This window comes from Schistocerca gregaria, chromosome 6 (genome assembly GCF_023897955.1).
Source record: "Schistocerca gregaria isolate iqSchGreg1 chromosome 6, iqSchGreg1.2, whole genome shotgun sequence".
Lineage (NCBI taxonomy): Eukaryota > Metazoa > Arthropoda > Insecta > Orthoptera > Acrididae > Schistocerca > Schistocerca gregaria.
The window spans coordinates 139482483-139499275 of record NC_064925.1 but is presented as its reverse complement, the minus strand read 5'-3'; the positions used below and the strand labels follow the sequence as shown (position 1 = coordinate 139499275).

Genomic DNA, 16793 nt, shown 5'->3' with positions numbered 1-16793 from the left:
CATGTAAGAGATGTTCGAATTAGGAATCTGTGGCAAACTGCAGCATTCCATAGTTCTGAGATTCGTTTAATTAACAAAATATGAGCCTACAAAATATCAGAGTAGATTTGTAACTGAATTCAGGATTTCCTTACAGGTAGAACTCATCACAGGTCTTACGAAAACTCAGACGCTTTTTCCCCATCTTGATTGGCTCGCCAATCAGCTGATGCTAATCCCACAGAAATTTTCCGGAAGTATTTGGAACAGACGGTGAAACCTAGTAACCAAAATTCCCGCAATTTGGTAATTTTACGATATCTAATCATCAGTGTGGAGTTTCAGCCGGATATGACATACCTAAAAAAAACTTGAGGACTCTCTTCTTCCGCTAACTGAGCCTATTATCACTACTAGCGGTGGTGTTACTTAAAACGTAGAGTCGTCAAAATAGTTCAAATGGCTGTAAGTGCTATTGGACTTAACATCTGAGGTCATTAGTCCCCTAGACTTACAACTATTGAAACCTAACTAACCTAAGGACATCACAAACATCCATGCCCGAGGCAGGATTCGAACTTGCGACCGGACTGAAGCGCCTAGAACCGGTCGGCGACAGAGTAGAGTCGTCCAAAATCAGCTACAGTATTGCATCAGCGGACTTTGTTCATTTCCCTGTTCGAGCTTCTCGAAATTACAACATTGCTATTCCCAAGTATACACTCTCTCAGGGTATATGTCTTGAATAAAATGGATTCATTCAGAATGCAGCATTCAGTAAGATGACTTCACTTAGATAAGATGTGTTCTATAGAAAGGTGCGAAATATTATGCTGGTGGACATAATCCACAGTAAGTTACGTAAGGCTAAACAGGCATGGAGAGACGCGAAACTAATCGCCATAACTGGTAAGACATTTGTTCCACTGTGAGACAAGAGTATAGCGCCCTCATTGAAAAAAAATGGTCGCGGTTGCCTACGGAACGATGATTCGTCTGAAGCAAATCGACGGCTACGAATGTCTGTCTTTAGGACTCCAGAAATAAGGAAACTGCAAGGGAAGAGATCGGGACTGTATGGAGGATGTGTAAGGGGGTTCCAGAAGGAGCTTCTGCAGCGTACTCTAAACAGCCTTTGCAGCACGTTGATCCGATGTCTCCCCACGCGATTTCCTTATTTTTGGAGCCCTGAGGAGAGACATTGGCGCAGTCGATTTGCATTGGTCGAAAAGGTGCACGCCTGGGTAAAATCATGCAAATATAGTTACAGTTACAACGATTACTGTTGCAATAATACACAGTTTACTTACTTCTTTCCCATCGGTTTTCAGTTCACTGCCCCTTGGATTAAAATAAGTCATCTATCGCATGTTAAAAGTGAGTGTAACGGCAAGTTCAATGAGAGGGAGACGGAAAGGGGCTAAACCAACTGTGATTTCCCGCCGCACTCGACCCTGATAGGATTCGAAAAAAATAAATATATGCATACCACATGAGGCAAACATGTAATAACTAATAAAGGCTGACACCAGAAAATTTTACGGCTCGTCCTGGCTATATTTCTACTACGCTGTAGACGGAAAAACCCAACTATGCTACGAGGACAGCCGGTCGGCTGCCATAATTAATAATGGCATGCAGGCAAAGGCAGTTCTGTGTACGTGTTACTGGGCGAGCTGCAACATCATGTGGAAATTGCCGAGCACGTTATTACCTAGAAACAGTGCCTGAAACTGTCAGTGGAGACTGCAAAGAATAATAAATCATATTCTAAACCGGTATGGCTAGGAACGTAATTGTCGAACAGATTACCTAGCAAATGGCGTACCAGCATTCCACACAGCAGCGCATTTTCGTGTGTGTAAGACACGAGAGAAGCTGCAACACAGCACAGCACCTGAAAACATCTTGACAGAAAATTAACGTTGCAATGAAATTACCTCGAGTAGAAGTAGATATTTTCAGCAGTACGACAATTCTGTTGTTATATTCTCTCGTTTGACTCACCCACTTCATAGCCATGATAGCATCGAAAGCAGCAGTAGGTTTAACAAGTTCATGGTCTCCACAATATTTGAGAGAAAATGTGTAATCCATGCTGTAGAACAGACCATAGGCCGTAAACTTGTAACCTCCCAACAGAAAAGTTCCGAAACCTCCCAACAGTAAAAATATAATATTTATAATTCACATTCAGCGTAACCTCCCAATAAATGAATTCCGTAACCTACCAATAATAAAAACGTGACTAATCTCTCAATATAATTGTGGCTCACTTATAACTTTCAATAAGTGACTGTGAATTTAAACTGGTAAATTTTGGACGTCAGCAGCGCTGCGTCATGGCCCTGAAAGATCATTCTGAATAAAAAATGGAAATTCTTACCTCAATAAAGTCACCGGATAACGCGTATATATCTGCTCCTATAAGAAATTTTCCTGGCACAGCCCACTGCAATGCTGGCCGATAGATTTGTAATGAATAAAAAAAAACGGATTTTTCTTTACAATAGTCGGGATGACCATGGATCGGAGAAATTAGTAAATTCTTTAAATTGAGATTAAAATTGTCTCAATTTTTATATGAAAGATTATTATTAAGAGATTTTCTTAAAAACATTTACATGGGACTTGATATAACAATAGTACATATGTGAGAGGCTGCTTTTACCTTATACTACAAAGCTCAGGCTCCGCTATCACTCCCCACGACCGGCCCAGCCAACTCGATACACACAACTGCTCGCTACTACTTACTGCTACTGCTACAGACACTGCTCTTATTGCATACAACACTGCTCTTTGGTCTGAGATTATCTTAAAGCTTACATATCGCCGGCAGCGCGTTAGCAATCCATCGAAATTACATCTGTCCGAGTGCACTATCAACAAATTCCTTAATCATCGACCTCTTACATAACCCTCCACTGGGGCGGGGGGGGGGGGGGCAAAAATTTGGTTTACTAAGTCTACAGTCATATATATATAACATTACTGATAAATAATATAAGTACAGAACACATTAAGAAATGGAATGCACACGCTCTGAGTACAAAACATATTAACAAATAAAGTGCACACGCACTGTAGAAGTCTTTACCATTTTACAAGAACTAGGAAAGGAATGGGAAGGATAGCATAATGGTTGTAGCACAGTAGGTTGCACGTAGCTGTGCTGAAAGTCCATATCTTTCTACGGAAGTACATTGGGTCTTTGTCGAACATGATCGTTTTGATGGTCCAGGTGTTATGGTGTCGGTTGACAACGAAACAAACATGCCAAATTCGAACAGACGAAAAAAGCCCAAGATTGGCGATCTTCTACAGAAGCTCGAAATTTAGCGCGGACTTCAATGCGAGATGCTTATAATAGTTTCCACAACGAATCTTTGTCTTGCAACCTGGCAGAAAATCCAAAGAGATTCTGGTCGTATGTGAAGTATGTTAGCGGCAAGAAACAATCAATGCCTTCTCTATGCGATAGCAATGGAGATACTATCGAAGACAGTGCTGCCAAAGCAGAGTTACTAAACACAGCCTTCCGAAATACCTTCACAGAAGAAGACGAAGTAAATATTCCAGAATTGGAATGGAGAACAGCTGCCAACGTGAGTAACGTAGAAGTAAATATCCTCGAAGTAGTGAAGCAACTTAAATCACTTAATAAAAGCAAGTCTTCTGGTCCAGACTGTATACCAATTACGTTCCTTTCAGAGTATGCTGATGCATTAGCTCCATACTTAACAATCATACACAAACGTTCGCTCGACGAAAGATCCGTAACCAAAGACTGGAAAGTTTCAAAGGTCACACCAATATTCAAGAAAGGTAGTAGAAGGAATCGACTAAATTACAGGCTCATATCGTTAACGTTGATATGCAGCAGGATTTTAGAACGTATATTGTGTTCGAAAATTATGAATTACGTCGAACAAAACGGTGTATTGACATACAGTCAACATGGGTTTAGAAAACATCGTTCCTGTGAAACACAACTAGCTCTTTATTCACGTGAAGTGTTGAGCGCTATTGAAACTGATTTCAGATCTATTCGGTATTTCTGGATTTCCGGAAGGCTTTTGACACGGTACCACACAAGCGGCTCGTAGTGAAATTGCGTGCATATGGAATATCGTCTTAGTTATGGGACTGGATTTGTGATTTCCGGTCAGAGAGGTCACAGTTCGTAGTAACTGACGGAAAGTCGTCGAGTAAAACAGAAGTGATTTCTGGCGTTCTGCAAGTTAGTGTTATAGGCCCCCTTTGCTCTTCCCTATCTATAAAAATGATTTGGGAGACAATCTGAGCAGCCGTCTTCGGTTGTTTGCAAATGACGCTGTCGTTTATAGACTAATAAAGTCATCAGAAGATCAAAAGGAACTGCAAAACGATTTATAAAAGATATCTGAATTGTGGAGAAATGGCATTGGCCCTAAATAACGAAAAGTGTGAGGTCATCCACACGAATGCTAAAAGGAACTCGTTAAACTTCGGTTACACGATAAGTCTAATCTAAAATCCGTAAATTCAACTAAATACCTAGGTATTACAATTACGAACAACTTAAATTGTAAGGAACACACAGAAAATGTGGGGAAGGCTAACCAAGGACTGCGTTTAATTGGCAGGAAAATGTACGACCTACAAAGGAGACTACCTACACTATGCTTGTCCATCCCCTTTTAGAATACTGCTGCGTGGTGTGGGATCCTTACCAGATAGAACTGACGGAGTACATCGAAAAAGTTCGAAGAAAAGCAGCACGTTTTGTATTACCGCGAAATATGGGAGAGAGTGTCACAGAAATGATACAGGATTTGGGCTGGACATCATGAAAAGAAAGGCGCTATTCGTTGTGACGGAATCTTCTCACGAAATTACAATCACCAACTTTCTCCCCCGAATGCGAAAATATTTTGTTGACACCGACCTATGTAGGGAAGAAACGATCACCACGATAAAATAAGAGAAATCGGAGCTCGTACGGAAAGAAAGAGGTGTTCATTCTTTCCGCGCGTTATAGGACATTGGAATAATAGAGAATTGTGAAGGTGGTTCGACGAACCCTCTGCCAGGCACTTAAATGTGGTTTGCGGAGTATCCAAGTAGATGTAAATGTAGACATAATGCTGCATGGGCGTACTGACTTCCAAATCTCGGAATACTGAACTCACTCATGTCAACGTTATTGTGACGACTTTCTCCTTCCTTATGTGCGTCTTGTCAGAAGTGCATCCTGTCCTAATATCATTTTTATAGATGACAGTGAGTGACCGCAACGAACAGGGGAGATGGAGTTCTTGGGATGAGAGGACGTTCGGCGAATGGATGGGACCGGCCGTTGTCCCGACTTCAATCACATCTAGCTTGTGTTTGATGCGTTTTGGAGACATTTTTCGGCATGTCAAAACGACCTTACTTCCAGCTTAGAAACCTAATGGAAAGGATGCACTGCCAACCATGGTGATCACACATTTTAAGAATGACGTCCCGCTTTTTGCGATAACCAGGGCCATCATATATCGCAGTGACTTCAGTCTAATTATTGTCTTTGGATAAGTCATTTCCGTTCGTTTCATTGCGTAGTTCGTCTGGTACTATACTATAACAGGTCTTTCTATGTGTGGTCCAAGTTTCATCGAGCTGTGTTACACTACTGGCTATTAAAATTGATGCACCAAGAAGAAATGCAGATGATAAGCGTGTATTCATTGGAGAAATTATTTTATACTGGATCTGACATATGATTACATTTTCACGCAATTTGGGTGCACAGATCCTGAGAAATCATTACCCAGAACAACTACCTCTGGCCGTAATAACGGCCTTGATACGCCTGGGCACTGAGTCATACAGAGCTTGGATGACGTGCACAGGTACAGCTGTCCATGGACCTTCAACACGATACCACATTTCATCAAGAATAGTGACTGGTCAATGGTGGCCGAGCAACTGGCTCGTCACAATACGCCAGACGTTTTCGATTGGTGAGAGATCTGGAGAATGTGCTAGCCAGGGCAGCAATCGAACATTTTCTTTATCCAGAAAGGCACGTACAGGACCTGCAACATGCGGACGTGCATTATCCTGCTGAAATGTAGGATTTCGCAGGGATAGAATGGAGGGTAGAGCCACGCGTCGTAACACATCTGAAATGTAACGTCCACTGTTCATAGTGCCGTCAATGTGACCGAGACGTGTAACCAATGGCACCACACACCATCACACCGGTTGATACGCCAGTATGGCGATGACGAATGCACGCTTCCAATGTACGTCAGCGTGATGTTGCCAAATATGGATGCGACCATCATGACGCTGTAAACGGAACCTGGATTCATCCGAAAAAATGGCGTTTTGCCATTCGTGCACCCAGGTTCGTCATTGAGTACTCCATCGCAGGCGCTCCTGTCTGTGATGCAGTGTCAAGGGTATCCGCAGCCATGGTCTCCGAGGTGATAGTCCATGCTGCTGCAAACGTCGTCGAACTGTTCGTGCAGATGGTTGTTGTCTTACAAATGTCCACATATGTTGACTCAGGGATCGAGACGTGGCTGCACTATCCGTTACAGCCATGCGGGTAAGATGCCTGTCATCTGGACTGCTAGTGATACGGGGCTGTTGGGATCCAGCACGGCGTTGCGTATTACCCTCCTGAACCCACAGATTCCATATTCTGCTAACAGTCATTGGATTTCGACCAACGCGAGCAGCAATGTCGCGATATGGCAAATCGCAATCGCGATAGGCTACAATCCGATCTTTATCAAAGTCGGAAACGTGATGGTACGCATTTTTCCTCCTTTCACGAGGCATCACAAGAACGTTTCAGCAGGCAACGCCGGTCAACTGCTGTTTGTGTATGAGAAATCGGTTGGAAACTTCATGTCGGCACGTTGTAGGTGTCGCCACCGGCGCCAACCTTGTGTGAATGCTCTGAAAGCTAATCATTTTCATATCACAGCATCTTCTTCCTGTCGGTTAAATTTCACGTCTGTAGCTCGTCATCTTCGTGGTGTACCAATTTTAATGGCCAGTAGTGTATTTCCAGCCCTTTTGTTTTCCGTGGTGGTTGGAGGGGGGGGGGGGGGGGGTGGGGGTGTTTGGGGTAGGACGTACAGGATTATTCGTAAGTACTTCCATTGTTTCAGAATTCGAAGCACGCTGTTGTGGCCGAGCGGTTCTATGTGCTTCAGTCACTGTGCGGCTTGTCCAGGAGGAGGTTCGAGTCCTTCCTCGGGCAGGGGTGTTTGTGTTTGTCCTTAGGATAATTTAGGTTAAGTAGTGTATAAGCTTAGGGACTGATGACCTTAGCAGTTAAGTCCCATAAGGTTTCATACACATTTGAACACATTTTGCTTCAGTCCGGAACCACGCGGCTGCTATGGTCGGAGGTTCAAATCCTGCCTCGGGCATGGATGTGTGTAATGTCCTTAGGTTAGTAAGGTTGAAGTAGTTCTAAGTCTAGGGTACTGATGATCTCAGATGGTAAGTCCCATAGTGCTCAGGGCCATTTGAACTATTTTCAGAAATTGACTACACAAAAACGTACTCATAACAGACACATATCACAGGACAGATCACCTCCCCAAGTGTGTAACTCACACTACGGAGGACCAGCATGGGCTTAGTTTGTGATGTGGTCAATTCGTGGGTGCAAGTCGCTGACACGATGTGTCCGGGAAGGCGCGAAAACATCTCGCTTTGCGACTCTGGTGATTAGGTTGCCTATCTGATGGTGCGAACTAATTCGATGTGGCAGTACGCAATGTAAGTTGAGGACAGCACAATCTACAGGTGCAATCTGTAATTATAAAAACTCTGCTAACCATCAGTAGCCTTTACCTGTGGGACGTCGATACACAGCAACAACAGGCAGCAAATTCCAACTGATTATCTGCTAAGCTATCACGGGCCACGTACCTCCCGGTGGTAGTCAAAGGATTAATGAATCACAACAATAAACTGTCACGTCACACAAGTATTTGGCGGTAACAACGTGTTGAATTATGTAAAGTAGCGACGTATGTACAGTTGTGGGTGAAGCAAATGACAGACCACTAATCATTGGCACAATACCGGCGAACTCCAGTTTGTCCTCAGAAGAGAGTGTATGGGTCATGCTTGAATAATTTTCAGTTGTTTGGGACTGACGCAATACTCCGGTGCGAGATTCTGACAGACAAGACGGGTTGCTAAGGCGACTACTGAGATCTGAAGATGATCCACAGAGCTCGAAACATATCACGTAATACTGAAAAATGTGCAACTCAGACTGAAGAATAAATGATAATTGTTTTAAATATCAGTACACTTATTGATTTTCTAGGGACGAATGTTTCGGCTATAGTGAACATTCATCTTTTTGGACACTAATTTAAAATACCAAATTTCACTGTTTATAGAAGTTAACAGATTGAAATTTACTTATGACAGCGAACCGAGTGTTCTGTACGGACAAGTTACTCTGTAACTACAATATTAAGTATGTTGGCATTTAATACGTTCCAAAATTTCTTTTTATAAACTAAGATATTTCTATCACTAACTGTATCTCTCTTATTTATTACATTTTTAACTTTGTCTAACATCTGAAGATGGGCAGCTAGCCCGAACCCGGTAATTGAAAATAAAGAATAGCGATCGAAAACTGAAACGCCATATTTTACATAATTTTAGTGCCATACGCGTTTCGCCTTTATTTTCTACAAGGCATCATAAGTGGCAGGTTGCGGGGACAACTTCTTATATATTACGCTCCTGTTGCATTTTTGGTGCTGTTCTTCTGCTCATGAATGCCAATTTGCGGTTTCTTTCCCACATTCCACAGCACTATGAACAGAACGCTTGTTTCAATGCAATGCAATGAAAAACATTTCCTGAGAAGATTCCGTCGCAACGAAAAACGCCTTTCTTTTAATGATTTCCAGCCCAAATCCTGTATCATTTCTGTGACGCTCTCTCCCATATTTCGCTATAACACAAAACGTGCTGCCTTTCTTTGAACTTTTTCGTTGCACTCAGTCAGTCCTATCTGGAAAGGATCCCACAACGCGCAGTAGTATTCTAAAAGAGGACGGACAAGCGTAGTGTAGGCAGTCTCCTTAGTAGGTCTGTTACATTTTCTAAGTGTCCTGCCAATAAAACGCAGTCCTTGGTTAGCCTTCCCCACAACAATTTCTGTGTGTTCCTTCCAATTTAAGTTGTTCGTAATTGTAATACTTGGTATTTAGTTGAATTTACGGATTTTAGATTAGACTTATGGTGTAACCGAAGTTCAACGAGTTCCTTTTAGCACTCATGTGGATGACCTCACACTTTTCGTTATTTAGGGTCAACTGCCACTTTTCGCACTATTCAGATATCTTGTCTAAATCTTTTTTGCAGTTTGTTCTGATCTTCTGATGACTTTATTAGTCGATAAACGACAGCGTCATCTGCAAACAATCTAAGACGGCTGCTCAGATTCGGTCCAAAATAGTTTATATAGATAAGGAACAGTAAAGGGCCTATAACACTACTTTGTTGAACGCCAGAAATCACTTTTGTTTCACTCGATGACACTCCGTCAGTTTCTACGAACTGTGACCTCTCTGACAGGAAATCACAAATTCAGTCACATAACTGAGACGATATCCCATAACCACGCAATTTCACTACGAACCGCTTGTGTGTGGTACAGTGTCAAAAGCCTTCCGGAAATCCAGAAATACGGAATCGATTTGAAATCCCTTATCAATAGCACTCAACACTTCATGTAAATAAAGAGCTAGTTGTGTTTCACAGGGGCCAAGAGTTGAATACCAGGTTCATAAGATGTCTTCAGTTGCAAGCGGCAGAATTCTACGACTGCCGAACCTCGAACCTCGTCAATATCTCGACGTTGTTGAAACTTCATTAACGGAAACAAAATTAGTTCACCCTTTAGAGATTCCCAATTCACTGAAGATTTATTGTTACAACAGTGCAAATGATTAACAATTCAACAGCGCAAGCTGTTACCCAGGTATCGACCCATGCTGAAATGCCCTCGCGTAGCCTCCACAGGCGAGCGTACAGATGGCGAATACTGTTATGGGCTGCATTATACCACGACTGCTCGACCTGTTCACGTAGTTCTGCAAGAGTAGTTGGTTGGCGAGTCGCACAAGGCACTTCTCGTCCCATCATACCCAACACGTGCTCTATTGGAGACAAGTCTGGAGATCGTGCTAGTTCCTGCACTTCTTGCAGAGCACGTTGAGTTTCGCGGGCAGGAAGTGGGCGAGCGTTATCTTGTTGGAGCAACACATCACTTTCCAGTTGCAAGAACGGCAAAAGAACCGGTCTAACCGCAGTCTGCACGTACCGAGCGCTTGTTAACGTGTCCTCTAGAAACACCAAAGGTGAACGACAGTTGTAGCTTATCGCACCCCAGACCATAAGGCCTCGGGCCGCACCAGTGTGGCTTGGACGAATTCATTCAACGAGACAGCGCTCAATCTGCCATCATCACTGAAGACCACGGCGCGCCATTCACTCTTCCAAGTGATATTCTGACGGGACCAGTTGAGTCGTGCACGTCGATGCTGTGGAGTCAGTGAAAGACAGACTAGATGTGTGTGTGTGTGTGTGTGTGTGTGTGTGTGTGTGTGTGTGAGTGTGAGTGTGAGTGTGAGTGTGAGTGTGAGTGTGTGAGTGTGTGTGTGTGTGTGTGTGTGTGTGTGTGTGTGTGTGTGTGTGTGTGCGCGCGCCCGTAGATCCCAATGCTAATAACCGGTTCGCAACACTTCCTGCTGACACGTCTTGGCTCCTAAGCTCTTATCTGTCCTGTGGTAGCTATATGTTGCGAGGGTGAGTCAAATGAAAACCTTACATATTTTTTAAAATATTATTTAGTGTGCAGAAGTGGTACAAAGCTGTATCACTTTTGAACATAATCTCCCCCACGCTCAATGCTAGCCCTCCAGCGCTTACAAAGTGCATAAATTCCTTTAGAAAAAAACTATTTTGGTAGTCCGCGCAACCACTCATGCACCGCTTGGTGTACCTCTTCATCACAACGGAACTTCTTTCCTCCCCTTGCGTCTTTGAGTGGTCCAAACATATGGAAATCACTTCGGTGATGAGGAATGGCGCCATTCCTTGCTCGCTCTCTTCGTTTCCGGTTGGTGGAAGTGAACCAAGGTTTCGTCCCCAGTAACGATTCTTGCAAGGAAGCCATCGCCTTCTCGTTCAAAGCGTCGAAGCAGCTCTTCACAAGCACCAACACGTCAGGAGTCAGCTGCCGTGGCACCCATCTTGCAGTCACTTTGTGAAAATGGAGCACATCATGTACAATGTGGGGTGCTGACCCATGACTAATCTGTAAACATGCTGCAACGTCACTCAGTGTGACTCAGCGGTTTTCCTTCTCTATGGCTTCAACTGCTGCAATGTTTTGTTGAGTCACAACTCCTTGTGCCTGACCTGGACGAGGAGCATCTTCCACTGAAGTCACAACATTTGCGAACTTCCTACTCCATTCGTAGGCTTGCTGCTGTGACAGACCTTCATCAAAGAACTGAACCTTCATTCGTCGATGAATTTCAATAGGTTTCACACCTTCACTACGCAAAAACCGAATAACAGAACGCTGTTCTTCCCTGGTGGAAGTCGCCAACGGGGCGGCCATCTTTATACTGATACTGCAACGGTAGGTGTGCATCTGCAATATTATGCCACGTACAGGCCATTCTTCACACTGTTTGTAGCATGCTTACCAACTGACAGGGTAAGGGCGCAAAATTCCGGTGGGCGTCTGTGCAGTGTGGGTGTGCAGAACCTCGTCTACAGGAGTGATAACGCTCACGTGACCGCTGGTACCTGCACCATTGCACAACTGACACAGCACGTCCACATCGTGTGGCAGTTTCCCGAAAGGTCCACCCCGCCACTCGGAAGGCTACAATTTACCCCCTTTCAAACTCGCTCAGTTGGCTGTAGGAAGCACGAGTTGCCTACTTGCTTCACACGTTTCCTCAACATTGAGCTTTCTTGGTGTGATCGTTCCCTATTAAAGAAAAGACACAGATGGCGCTCTGGTAGCTACGCCACTACATTGTCTGTTGGTGGACGACATTGAAACCATTACCAGTGCTGTAGCCTTCTCCACCAGACATCACGGCGCCTAGAGTATCAGCAACCAAACTGACAGCCTGCAGCCGCGGGTTGACTGCTTCGCAGGCACACCGAAGCACTACACAACCGACAAGCAATATTGATGAGCGGCAACAACAACAACAACACAGCAATGACACCAGGGGCCACTACCCGCCCACATACACGTAAGAAAGAGGTCGCTGCAGATCTCAGAACTATTTTCACCCGTCAAGCCACGTGATGGAAAATAGTTCCTACGAAGCGCTATAAAGGCCGACGCTCGGCCGCACGTCGGCAGTTCATCGACCGCCAGCAGACGTAGATAGCTGCCACCTCGGCAGCCCGGCTTGGATCTTCTCGCTGATTTCTGGATTAGGCTTGGTACATTGGAGGAGTCTCTGGCGGAGACTAGTAGGAAATTACTTCAGTTGTATTCTATCTTATTCTTGTATGTAGTTGTGATTCGAAGACGGATCACAGTTTTGTGTTGGTGTTATACTTGGAGAATTTGTTTTGGTTAATTGAACAGTCCAATAAATTGTTTTCGGACTTTGATCGTTAGTTTCTTCTGCTACACAGAAATATCAACCAGCACATACTCTACCTTTCAGGTGGCAAATGGCGTTCAAATGGCTCTAAGCACTATGGGACTTGAGGTCATCAGTCCTCTAGACTTAGAACCATTTTAAACTAACTAACATAAGGACATCACACACACCCGTTCCCGAGGCAGGATTCGAACCTGCTACCGTAACAGCAGCGCGGTTCCGAACTGAAGCGCCTACAACCGCTCGGTCACAGCGGCCGGCGCAAATGGCGTCATCGGATCAAAATCAAGTCGTATTTCCAGGTGTAATAATTTTTTTCCGGTTGTGTATGTGCTTTTAGGGTATTGTAAAACAAATTCTGCAACATCATTCTGATTTTTTTTTTTTGTTAACGTAAGTTACTTCACTGGATAAGTAGAGCAGCACAGTGCGTCCTCTCACCTGTGACGGTGCCCTCCAGCGGCTGCTCGACCTCATGGGTGCAGGACCTCAGCCACACCGACGTGTCGCAGTTGGGGTACAGCCGCTCCCCAGACTTGGCCTTCTCCGCAGCATCGGGCTCGCCCACCTGAAGAGAGAGAGCAAAGGCCCGGCTAATCAATCTTGCATCAAGTGAAGCAAGATAAGCGCATTACGCATACTATCACCAGGCACTCACTCTCGACGCTTACAGTTCAGATACAATCTCAAGATCAGTTCGGATTCCGTAGAAATGTTGGAACACGTTTGGCAATACTGACCCTACGACTTATCTTAGAAGAAACATTAAAGAAAGACAAACCTACGTTTCTAGCATTTGTAGACTCAGATAAAGCTATTGACAATGTTGACTGGAAAATTCTCTTTCAAATTCTGAAGGTCGCAGGGGTAAAATACAGGGAGCGAAAGGCTATTTACAATTTGTACAGAAACCAGATGGCAGTTATAACAGTCGAGGGGCATGAAAGGGAAACAGTGTTTAGGAAGGGAGTGAGGCAGGGTTGTAGCCTCTCCCTGAAGCTATTCAATCTGTATATTGAGCAAGCAGTGAAGGAAACAAAAGAAAAATTCGGAGTAGGAATTAAAATACATGGATAAGAAAGAGAAACTCTGAGGGTCGCCGATGACATTGTAATTCTGTCAGAGACAGCAAAGGACTTGGAAGAGTAGTTGAAAGGAATGGACAATGTCTTCAAAGGAAGGTATAAGATGAACATCAACAAAAGAAAAACGAGGATAATGGAATGGAGTCGAATTAAGTCGGGTGATGCTGAGGGAATTAGATTAGAAAACGAGACACTTAAAGCAGTAAAGGAGTTTTGCTATTTGGGGAGCAAAATAATTGATGATTGTCGAAGTAGAGTGGATATAAAATGTAGACTGTCAATGCCAAGGAAAGAGTTTCTGAAGAAGAGAAATTTGTTAACATTGAGTACAGATTTAAGTGTCAGATAGTCGTTTCTTAAAGTATTTGTATGGAGTGTAGCCACGTATAGAAGTCAAAAATGAACGATAAATAGTTTGGACAAAAAGAATAGAAGACTTCGAAATGTGGTGCTACAGGAGAATGCTGAAGACTAGTGTAGTAGATCACATAACTAATGAGGAGGTATTGAATAGTATTGGAGAGAAGATAAATTTGTGGCACAACTTGACCAGAAGAAGGGATCGGTTACAGCATCATGATGGTCGCATCCGTGTTTGGCGACATCGCGCTGAACGCACATTGGAAGCGTGTATTCATCATCGCCTTCCTGTCGTATAACCCGGCGTGATGGTATGGGGTGCCATTGGTAACTCGTCTCTGTCACCTCGTGTTCGCATTGACGGCACTTTGAACAGTGGACGTTACATTTCAGATGTGCTACGACCCGTGGCTCTACCCTTCATTCGATCTCTGCGAAACCCTACATTTCAGCGGAATAATGCGCGACGGCATGTTGCAGGTCCTGTACGGGCTTTTCTGGATACGGAAAATGTTTGACTGCTGCCCTGGCCAGCAGATTCTTCAGATCTCTCACCAATTGAAAACGTCTGGTCAATGGTGGCCGAGCAACTGGCTCGTCACAATACGCCAGTCACTACCCTTGATGAAATGTGGTATCGTGTTGAAGCTGCATGGGCAGCTCTACCTGTACACGCCATCCAAGCTCTGTTTGACTCAACTCCCAGGCGTATCAAGGCCGTTGTTACGTCCAGAGGTGGTTGTTCTGGGTACTGATTTCTCTGGATCTGTGCACCCAAACCGCATGAAACTGTAATCTTGTGTCAGTTCTAGTGTAATATATTTCTCCAATGAATACCCGTTTATCATCTGCATTTCTTCTTGTTGTAGCAATTTTAATGGCCAGTAGTGTATTTTTTCGTATTGTTACTTCTGCCTTAAACATCAATTATATAACCATAATTAACGTTTATGAATTAAAATTGGTAGTCAATGGGTTAATTGGTTAATTCAGTAGTCAAAGAAACAAAGCTTTCGCGTTTCGCGAGGTGGACTGTATGTATTTCCCTACATTTGGAGCTAGTTCGCAATCTCAGCACCAGGCTGATAGTTTATCAGCTGACGCGCCGTTTGACATTACTTAACGGTAACCGGGAAACACGAAAGTAATGGAACAGCCCTGCGAAAGATCCATCGTAATTCGACCGCCTGTATGCAACAGACAGTATTCAAAGCTGGAGTGGAAGTTCAGGTATGCACAGCTGGAGCGCAGTCTGCCTTCGCCGCAGACGCGCTGCACTGCGAGTCCAGTCCAGAAATCCTGCTGCCTGTGATGCAATATCAGTCAGTGGCTCGCAGCCACGTGCCGGACGTTGCAGATCTCAAGGCTGTGAGCGCCCAAGGACGCGACGTTGACTCCAGGTAAACTGGACTGTGGCCTGTGCTTACAGGCCTGTCTTCAGGCATACTATAACAACAAGAGGCACATTCTAAACACAACTGACATTTTAGTAGGGCTGATAATGCTAGCAGATGGTCAATTTGTTGTCGTGGCCGTAAGTCCGGAGATGATCTGATGCATCTCAGCAAGCTAGTCTATCGTCTTCAGCCTCTTCATCGCTGCATAAGTACTGAAACCCACAAGCCTAAAAAAAAGCCTGGTTATTATATTCAAGTTTTGGTCTCCTTCTACAAGTCTTATCTCCCACTTGCCTGCATTGACAAATGGAAAAACTGGTAGAAGCCGACCTCGGGAAAATCAATTTGGATTCCGTAGAAATGGAACGTTACGCAATAATGAACCTACAACTTATCTTAGAAAATAGATTAATAAAAGGCAAATCTACGTTTCTAGCATTTGTCGGCTTAGAGAAAGCTTTTGACTATGTTGACTGGAATACTCTCTTTCAAATTCTGAGGGTTGCAGGGGTAAAATACAGGAAGCGGAAGGCTATTTACAATTTGTACAGAAACCAGGTGGCAATTATGAGTCGAGGGACATGAAAGGGAAGCAGTGGTTTGGAAGGGAGTGAAACAGGATTGTAGCCTATCCCCGATGTTATTCAATCTGTATATTGAACAAACAGTAAAGGAAACAAAAGAAAAATTCGGAGTAGGAATTAAAATCCATGGAGAAGAAATAAAAACTTCGAGGTTCGGCGACAACATTGTAATTTTGTCAGAGACAGCAAAGGACCTGCAAGAGCAGCTGAAAGGAATGGACAGCGTCTTGAAAGGAGGATATAAGATGAACATCAATAAAAGCAAAATGAGGATAATGGAATGTAGTCGAATTAAATCGGGTGATGGTGCGTGAATTACATTAGGAGATGAGACGCTTAAAGCAGTAAATGGTTTTGCTATTTGGGGAGCAGAATCTGAAGAAGAGAAATTTGTTAACTTTGAGTATAGATTTAAGTGTCAGATAGTCGTTTCTGAAAGTATTTGTATTGAGTGAAGCGATGTATAGAAGTCAAATATGGACGATAAAGAGAATAGAAGATTTCTAAATGTGGCGCTACAGAAGAATGCTGAAGATTAGAGGAGTAGATCACGTAACTAATGAGGTATTGAATAGTATTGGAGAGAAGAGAAATTTGTGGCACAACTTGACCAGAAGAAGGGATCGGTTGGTAGGGTATACCCTGAGGCATCAAGGGATCACCAGTTTAGTATTGGAGGGCAGCGTGGAGTATAGAAATCGTAGAGGGAGACCAAGAGAT

General features: G+C 43.8%; 1 protein-coding gene across 4 annotated transcripts in view; it reads right to left on the bottom strand.

Annotated features, from left to right (window-relative positions):
* Nucleotides 1–16793, bottom strand: part of LOC126278180 (carotenoid isomerooxygenase) — a 323874-nt gene that overhangs the window by 109295 nt on the left and 197786 nt on the right. For all 4 annotated transcript variants that reach the window (XM_049978088.1, XM_049978086.1, XM_049978089.1 and 1 more), the window contains one exon: nucleotides 13089–13215. In XM_049978088.1, coding sequence (XP_049834045.1) covers nucleotides 13089–13215 — 127 coding nt within the window. The remainder of the gene's footprint in view (nucleotides 1–13088; nucleotides 13216–16793) is intronic.